The sequence below is a fragment of the Cynoglossus semilaevis genome, chromosome 1 (genome assembly GCF_000523025.1).
Source record: "Cynoglossus semilaevis isolate Cse_v1.0 chromosome 1, Cse_v1.0, whole genome shotgun sequence".
Taxonomy (NCBI): Eukaryota; Metazoa; Chordata; class Actinopteri; order Pleuronectiformes; family Cynoglossidae; genus Cynoglossus; species Cynoglossus semilaevis.
Genome location: NC_024307.1, coordinates 30,256,162 through 30,265,535, shown reverse-complemented (window position 1 = coordinate 30,265,535; position 9,374 = coordinate 30,256,162). Strand labels below are relative to the sequence as shown.

Sequence of the window (9,374 nt, the reverse complement as noted above, 5' to 3'; positions counted from 1 at the left end):
AGGCTATTATTACCCTGGTGATTTCACTAAGAGGAGACCTCACTGGATAACTCTGGAGGTCAAGTGAAATCCATATCCATGTTGCGTCATGCATTTTTAGAAGGGAGTGGTTATTTGTAAAGTGTGTCAATTTGACAGATTTCTACAGCTATATTTGGAGGAAACTGACGTCAGCTGATGTGATAGGAGCTGATGCTTCCTTGTCTTGAAAGTTCACTTTATATGCATTTAAAGAAAAAAAAAGTAATTTAATTTACAAATACATAACAGAAGCATATCATATGCGTACACATTTACTGAACTTTGGTAACTCTTAGACCCAGGGGAAATCAAGCCAACTTTGAAATGCACTTTAACCCACGTGAGAAGTAAATATCATGTATTGTTTCATGATTTTTTGTGGAACAGAAATAAAGACTGTCTATTCATCAATTTTTCAGTCCTCCTCAATCCTAGATAAAAGTGCCAGATACATAAGTCAGCAGAGAGTGTATTTTACCCTGAATCAGCTCCTTTTCTTTGTTTCATGTCTGCACACGTTTCTCCTCTGCTCATTTGTCTTCTTTTGCCGACTGCTGATTTTACATAGCTTTGACCAGAAGATGGCAGCACTGCTCTTTCTATTGCACTACAGCGTTTTGGCACGCCTGTAAACCACTGAAGATTATGATTTTTTTTTTTTTACTCATGTTCTTTTGCATTTAAATTTTTAAAAATACAGATATTTGAGAAATATACCGGGGTCATTTTATGCAAAGGAGAAAAACATTTTAAACACATTTGTTGCACAATTTTAATATTTTTCACATGAACAAATACCAAAAGAAATCAACCCATAAAAATGTACTCTGTTGTTTTTAGACTATACTTGATTTAGCTTGCAACGTAGTCCATTAAAGTGGAATTATTATATAAATTTCTTGATCTTTCTTCACAGGCACCTGGAAGAAGCTACTCACTTACTCCACCAGTCAGAATTCCATTCAAAGGCCAGAAGTCAGCATCTACTGCTTCTTCTTCAAATCCTCTAACTCAGTCCTCAACAACTCCTCTGCCGAGGCAGACATCCTGGTTGGAGAAGGGACATAAACCCCTTTCTCCCTGGGAGGCAGCCTCCAGACACCCCCTGGGCCTAGTGGATGAGGCCTTTTCTCCTCGGATCCTCCACCAGTCCCTTGCCTCAAATATCTGCTTGGCAGCCCAACGCAAGATGCTGCCTGAGCCTCCAGCAGAGTGGAAGTCCAAGGTGTCTTACCAGGCCTCTCAGAAAAAAGGCAGCCAGACTTGGGGCTACGGTCAAAGCCACAGTCAGAGGAGGGCATTTGTGTCACTAACAAAGACTCCAAACGTGATCACCACTTCCGCCGACTGCGGTGATTACAATTCCCTGCCCAAACCCTGGCAGCCTCGGAGGCCTGCGACTGAGGCCTTCTCTGTGTCCCCCACTGAGTACAAGAGGCCCACAGGGAAGCAAACCTACAAGTCAGTGTACACCAGCAACACTTGGAGCTGCAGACGGTAGTAAACAGTTCCAACTTTGTAATCAAAACACATGCAAATACAGCTTTAAGACCATCACTATCTAAACAGACCACAGAGTGAGTGTGTAGTGAACTAATAGTAAACATTAGGAAGGTTTGTTAGACTTCTAGCTGTAGTTCTTCTGATGATTTTTATTTGTTTCATATTTAGCAAAAGAAAATGGGGTAAAATCTAAACATTTTAAATTTTATTAATTTGCTTTATTTGATGATTTACTTTATTATAAATATTATTATTTAGTTTATTCCATTATTAAACATTCTAACACTATTTGAAAATAAGTGCTTTTTCATTATACCAGTCAAATTGATATGTTATTCTAGTGTAGAATAGAAAATACAAATTCCAGATTTAGATTTTTCAATTGCATTTTTTTCTTAGAAATAGAAAAATGAAAAAAAAAAGATTTGTGTCAGAAATATTTGCTTTAGACAATCAAATGTGGAAAAGGCAGGTCCGTATTTAATGTATAGTGACTTAAAATGAAGAACAGTGAATGTTTGGAGAACAGAAATGGTGAATGCTAATGGTAATGTTATCTGGATGGAGTGCAGGAGTTTGAGTAATTAGTGACAACTAGTAGACAACATGGATATGATGAAGGATAATGACTAAGTTTTTAGCTAAACCTTGAGACTGGATTAAATTGGTTTTTGGTGTCCTGGAAGACGAAGAGATGCTTAAAGAGGAATCCAAGGTTGTAGAATTAGAAGGTGTATGAATTTTCTTTTCAAACTTTTCAGTTTGTTTTTTAATCTGCTCTCAGTTTCTGCTGTAGATGAATGTACGTAGCATGCTGTTCCTACAGTATTTGTGCACATATTATTTGCTGTTTCTTGACTTTTAATTTTAGTCCATGAATAATTTCAGATTGGAAAGTCATTTCACTGTAAGGATCCAATTAGTGATGCATTAGCAGCGGGGCTTAAAACTTGCAGAAAGGTTAGCGCCGTAACTCAGCATGTGGTGGGTGGACATATTGTTGTGTGAGCTCTATTAACTCAGAATAATTTGCAGCAGCATTTTAATCAGTGCAGCTTCATATAGCTGGTAGACCCAGTAAGTCGAAAGAACTCTGATTAGCTCAAAATGGAGGGAATTACAACATCCTGATTGGCCACTTCTTTAAGTAAAGCGACTTCTTGCATTGAGTTTGTAATAACTGAACATTTCACTGTCACCGTTTCTGTCTTGTTATTTAATTCACACTTGAAATCATTTCCAAAAGTTTGACTTTCCACCGAGTGCATGTTCAAATGTGATTTTTGTCATGTTGCATTAATCCAAATAAGGTTTTAATCACACATTGTTGTGTTGTGTTAGCCGACTGACTGAGCACCAATGTGTCCAGTTGGGTTGTTGTCAAGGTTTTGCTGCATTTCTTCCATTCAAACGACACTTGTAGTGCCAGTACAGCGATGCATATCTGTTCCTACATCTTTTCACAGATAAATAAAAACAAATGGGCACCAATGCACAAACAAGTGCACTATGTTGGTTCTTTTCTTCCAGCATAAAATACTTTGCTCTGGCCCATTTGTTGCCTGCTGTAGCGTGCTGTGATGCTCTCGGTGCGATGTGTTCTCTTCAACAGTTACTTGCACCATATCAAGCAGACCAGATCCGGAGGGGTGTGGAGAGGGGTTGTTCCCATGGAGACCACCCGTTGCATAACAACAGTGGGTACTTAGTGTTGCTAGACCAGGAGGGAATAAGAGATAAGAACGCAAGGGAAGGCCATAAACAAGAATTATTCCTCTGGCAATTTAGATTTAGGGAACAATACTTAGGAGTTGAATGTTGTTAAAGGTGGAGCCTAAATGTGAGCAATGTACCATAAAATAAATGTATATTCCTTGTTGTGTGCAGGGCTGCTGGTGTTGTTATACTGTATAAGTTGCAGTACACCAGTGAATCTGCTGCCTTTTAATATCAGCCCTGACTCGTTCATAACACGTGCTCCTGTTTCCATTTGTTTACCTTCTTGTCCAGTAAAGAAGTATGGTGTAGGGGAGGAAAATGAAATCTTGCAAAGTCAATTAAAACATATTGACTGGATTATAAGATAAGTGCATCCTATTAGGTCTTGCTGTGCCTGCTGTATCACTTGATGGCATTGAAAACAAATAGTATCTGATTGGTCTGCAGGCCCTGAGGGGTCTATACTGTCATGTTGTCTGTAGCAGTGTACATATGTACATAGTATCCTGTTGGCTGTGCTCTGTAATTGGGGTGAGCTGGTATCTATACAAAGGCATCAGGAAAAAATGTGATGCTTGGTCAGTGTTTTCCAGGAGTTATTACGGTCATTTAATGCAGTTTAAATTCATGGATGTTTGCAATGCTACAACAATCCAGCAGAACACTACTGTTTGTTTTTAAAGTCACAGGGTCCACAGCTTATTCAATGCTTAGTGAACAAATATTTGGGAAGTAGATGTGGCTTTTGACATGATCGTAAATAATATTATTGTTTATAAAGAGAATAATGCCATATGTATTTAAATAATTACTAGTTCTTATAGTGTCAAACTTCAGGTCCAACGTTAACATGACACATTATTTTGTAACAAGTACATTTTCTCAAGTAAAAAGGCCAGAGTTGTGGTAATATAATGGGCCCATATAGAAACTAGATGCTCAACATATGTGCAGTTTACGTGGATCACACAGGCAAGCCGCTTTTCGGCCTAATTTGCATCTGCATATGTCCTACATAGGAATTCAGGTGAGCTGTGAAGGTTGTGGTATTTGTCAAATACTCTTGTTCAGCAATGCCCTCCAATAAGACATCTGATCTAAACATTTTTATAAAAAACAAACAACCAACTGTATTAATGCATGTTTGTTTTACCCACCTCCCGCTGAACTGAGCACCAGGAGCTACAAGTTCCACTTTTTGGATTCAATAATATCCTACTGACCATCTTAAGCAATACTATAATCACAGCACATGGATACTGTAGATGATGGGCAGCAGTGGTAGTGTCCTAAATTTAGACACCTCTCAGCTTGTCAACTAAATACCAATGACAACAGACAAGTTTACACACCAACCCACCCACCAACTTATTCAGTCAGCCACTGAGGCGGACAAGGTCTGACTGCAGCCCCCACTGCTGGGGAGAAAGATCGCCCTCGTATCCAGTGGGAGTCACTCGCTTCTCACCTTTCTGACTTCCTACCCTGAGGCACAAACTGAGACTCCTTTCTTCTGAGGCTCCTTCAGGACAGGTAAGTCATCACTTCATAACTAGTTTTTTGTTTGTTTTCATTAGTTTGTTTTATTTTATAGAAGCCAACAAGCCAAGCAAATTTGTTTTCTTCTGCCTACCAATGTCATCTTTTGGGGCTCAACATTGTGTGTGCAGTAACATCAGTATTTTAATGCAGGGAGAAATGGAACAAATTTGTCCTGTTTGTCACGTTAATTTAAGCTTGTAAACTTTTTACATGTTTTTCTTTCGATCCACTCTGTCGCATGTTTGCCCTGACAGCAGTGTGGTCTCTAAATGTGTCCTTTCAGCCCACATTGGTCATTACAAACATATTGATCCCTGGACCTCTGACACAGCAGGTTGCCATGTCTGAAGAGCATGTGCTCACCGTTTAACAGCCCAAGGTTATTTAAAGGGATGTGCTAACTTTGCCCTTTTCACTGCTCCAATAAATTCTGTCTGCTTCAGTGAACGTCTGTGCATGGTGCTGAAGCTCGATGTGGGCTGATCGATGCTCCGCATGCCCGCCATGCTGTCTTGCTTTTGTGTCTCACATGTTTGTGCAGGTTACACTGATGTGCACTGACCCCTGAGACTCTCTGCCTCACCCCCAGTCCTCCAGTGAACAGCCATGTCCCAGTTCTCTACCATGTCGACCAGGGAGAGGAAAATTCAGGCCGCAGCAATCTGCCGGGAGTTTCATGGCCAGGAAGGTAGCCATGTCATTTCCTCTTCACTTTCTTGTTTTCTCGTCTCTGTGACCACTCGACGACTTCTTTTTCCTTCACATCTTGCTCCTTTTACCTCTGAACCTGTGTTGTTTTTCACACATTAACATGTAAGTGAAATAAACACTGTAGCTTTTAACACACACGTAGTTTCAACTCTTCTATAAACACCAGCTCTGCCACTCTTCAACATGAGTTCAGCAGTTGCCAACCCTCTCTGACTATAAATAAGCGAAGGAATATTTTTATGGGCCAAAGTAACTAATCCTTTTGTCGTTATCTTTTTCAACTATTGCTATTTAAGGGGGAAGGAAGAGTATTTTGTCCTCTAGGCCTGAAGACTACTGACAGCTGAAAGATATTCTGGCAAATTAGATGTCTCAGATTCAGATATAGACCGGTGACATATACACAAACAGAATGCAGTAGGTTGTATGCGGTACCACAAAATTAGCATGAGGCATGAATGGAGGAAAGATGACACTTCATGTAAAGTGTAATGTTGGTCAAAGGGCAACAGTTTGGGAACCAACGGTCCTCCAAAGGGACATTTTGCAGTTGTTGTAATACTGTGAGTATTTCATAAAAATAAAATGTGCCAAAGATAACTGTTTGTGTTCTTTGTCTTCAGATATCGAGATGGATCTGGGCAAGAAGATGAGCGTACCAAAAGAAATTATGCTGGAGGAGCTGTCTCTCTCTTCAAACCGTGGCTCCCGTCTCTTTAAGATGCGCCAGAGGCGCTCGGAGAAGTACACTTTTGAGAGCATCCGGAATGAAAACAACAAGCAGCTCAGTGTAAGCAGACCCAGTGATACAGTTTGTGATAGCATGTGATTAAGAAAATCATGAAGACTGGAGAAGGAGCAAAGACTGTCTTGCATTCCCTGTATTTTATGGGAAAATCTTATAAAAACAAAACAAAACATTTTTAATGGACAGTATAAATTAGAATTATTTCTTATTATTTATTATTATTATTTATGTACAAACTTCTACCTAGTTTTGGTTACTTAATCTCGAGTCAGTTTTTGTGCTTTCATGTTATACTTGGAATATTCTTTTCATATTTAAAATCCCCGATACTTGTTTGATTCACTTGAAATTGGACAGATTTCCTGATGGTGAAAATTCCTCCATTTGAGTAAAGACCAAAAAGTCCAATTTCTGGACTACCCTAAGGTGTCTGTCTTGGTTTGCTTGTAAGTGAACACTGGTGCAGTTCAGCTTTCATTGGACAATTAACATGCACTACACAGCAAACCTAAGAAAGGGAAGAAAAAACAGGTCAACACAGAAATCAAAGAAGAGAAAAGTAAGTAGACACAGGTGCTTATATATTTTGGACGGGGAGACAAAATATCAGAGTGGTTTTTTGGCTAAAGTGTTAAATTTCAGTTTACAGCCCTGGCTTATTCTTGAGCTGGGTTTTCTTCTTCCTCTTGCCTTCCTCCTCCTGGTCAGTACTGCTCCAAATGAGCAGCTGTTGTAATTGTGTGATTGTGTGAAGCACATTCAAAAGTGCAATGTGAAAGTGAACCAAACACTACCTGTCCTTGTTAGCCATTTCCCCTGGACAAGGCCAACAGGAAAGCACTCCAACATTATTGCAGTACTTATAATAGTAACATAGCCACCAATTTTTTCCAGCCTCTACAATTGTAATTCAATTTGACAAATGGTTTATACATATGCGTATCGTGGTTCAGTCACATGTTCTCTGTGTGAACAGTCCTTTCTGCCATATCTTCTCTCCCCATTGCATGAAAACTATTAGCACAATACCTTACATCCTGTCGGAAAAATTAGGCACTTGAAGTGTTTACTTAACTCATGAAATGACAGAGTGAAAGTCTTCCAGCTGCTCATAAACAGCCTTATTGATGTCTTATTGTGTGAGGGGTGGGGGGGTAGGCTAACTGTGCTTTCTTTTTCTGGCAGTCTTGACTGATCTGGTCTCACATTAAGCACTTCGGGGATCAGACAAGGCCATAGAAGTGATTAAAGACAAAGCAACTTTGTTACTCAGTATCATACTACAGAGGCTGCTCTGTCTGCCTTTCTCTTTGCTTTGTTCTGGCCTCTGTACTTTCCAGTGCCCTCTTAGAGTCCACAGATAAAAAAATATTGTACTCCAGGGTAGTTTTTCCCTGTTATCTTTTGAAGTGAGTAGACGTGCATATCTCCTTGTTTATTGCTCGGGGCAGTGGGAAGGATTTGGTTTCAAGTTGTCAACATTTCCTGAGGAAGTCCTGCAATAAATCCGCTTTGGACGGATGAAAGGTGGATGCTGCCCTTCCAGCCCAGAGAACATAGTTTCTTATTTGAGATAAAGTAGACATAGTTTGCTTTTTGATAGTTTAAAAAAGTGTTAAAACTTGTGTAAAGTCCACATAGAGGAAAGAAGTGGCAAAAGGAGCATGTTTGGTGGAGAAAATAATAATAATAATATATATAATAATTACATTCAATGAGCTTCTCAAGTGTGAGAAATACTGTCATAAAATTCAACAAATTGGGTTTAAAGTTGGGTCAGATCATTTTAAAATTACATGATTCCTTTTGATTCCTTGAACTCTCACTGACCCCTTCTGCTGTGAAATTATTTTTCCTCACCTGTGTCTTAAACACATTTCACCTCTCCTGTCTTTCCCAAAGAACTCAGAATCTTCTCACCTAGAAGATGGGAATCATCAAGTTGGTCACAGTGGGAAGAGCAACACAGATGATAGCCAGCCTTCAAAAGCACCGATCGACACGCCGGATACAGGAATGGTGCCAAATCCAGGCAGTATAGCCCCAGGTAGAGATGAAGTTAATTTACCTTCAGAGACGCAAGACTGTTGCACTGCTTACTGAGGCTAAAGCTTAACTGATAAAGTGGCTGCTATTGATTAGTCTGAGGCTTAGAGGGAAAAAAAACTACCAAAATCAACCGTTGGCAATATGAAGAAGTGTTGCTATTTTTGTGAACATGTATATTGCATTATTTTATTTGTAAAATGTATCAGATTAGTGGCGCTTTGGCCCAGAGGCAACGTCTCTGTCATTGGAGTGGAACCTCAGGGTTCACCTCCTGGGCAAGTTCGAATCCCAGTTAGGGCGGTTGGTACCTTCCAGTGGACTCACCACCCGTAGGAAGGTTTAAGGGGGTTGGTACGGTGCAATGTGATTTGGGTGGCGACTGCTGCCCCCGCGACCCGGTAACGGATAAGCGGATGAAGATGGATGGATGGATGGATGGATGGATGGATGGATGGTATCAGATTAAAAAAAAATTAAACTTATTTTAATGCATTTGCAGAATAATGTTCTCTGTGTATCTGATAATTCCACAGTCCACCCTCCTATTGTTTTTCTGAATTACTGAACTGACAATTTACTGTTTTTTTTTTGTTGTTGTTATATTTAGGAATTTAGATTTTTCTTAAGAATCATAAGTCATCATGACAGCACTCCTGTGCTGTAACCCTATCTCCCTCCTTCTCTTGTACATTCCAACATTTCTCCTAAACTTGTTGAAATCAGCTCTGACTATCTTAAATCGTGAAAATGGTTGACTTTACTGTCGGGAAGTATGTCCCGCTTGCTTCCTGTGTCACTGATACTATCTGTGTTTCACTCACATCCTCCCAGCCAAGCTCTTGACAGAGAAGTTGCCTCTATAACACAGAACTGGACTCCACCCTTTACTGTCTGATTGAAGTCACTCCAGCTGTGGCTGTGAAATCATGCCGATATTTATTAAGGATCAAATGCTACAAGCTCTTAAAATAGCACAGTTATCAACAGTATGTATGCTTCTTCTGTGACTATATTCGGAGCTCACAATATTTTTTGTCATCTCTGTTGATTCGTAGCATTGGTTCCCAAACCTTTTGTGCCG

At 39.8% G+C, this 9,374-nt stretch overlaps 2 protein-coding genes across 4 annotated transcripts in view; both read left to right on the top strand.

Moving 5' to 3' along the window:
• The window catches only part of synpo2a (synaptopodin 2a), a 14,947-nt gene extending 13,004 nt beyond the window's left edge, over nt 1–1,943 (top strand). For both annotated transcript variants that reach the window (XM_008326540.3, XM_017037285.2), the window contains exon 5: nt 938–1,943. In XM_008326540.3, the coding sequence (XP_008324762.2) occupies nt 938–1,522 (585 nt within the window). In that variant the 3' untranslated portion in view covers nt 1,523–1,943. The remainder of the gene's footprint in view (nt 1–937) is intronic.
• Nucleotides 1,944–2,092: 149 nt separating this feature from the next.
• The window catches only part of myoz2a (myozenin 2a), a 10,796-nt gene continuing 3,514 nt past the window's right edge, over nt 2,093–9,374 (top strand). Inside the window, exons 1-4 of one of the 2 annotated variants that reach the window (XM_008326555.3) lie at nt 2,093–4,776; nt 5,327–5,473; nt 6,120–6,286; nt 8,147–8,291. In XM_008326555.3, the coding sequence (XP_008324777.1) occupies nt 5,392–5,473; nt 6,120–6,286; nt 8,147–8,291 (394 nt within the window). In that variant the 5' untranslated portion in view covers nt 2,093–4,776; nt 5,327–5,391. The remainder of the gene's footprint in view (nt 4,777–5,326; nt 5,474–6,119; nt 6,287–8,146; nt 8,292–9,374) is intronic. The other variant, XM_008326548.3, reaches the window with a different exon arrangement.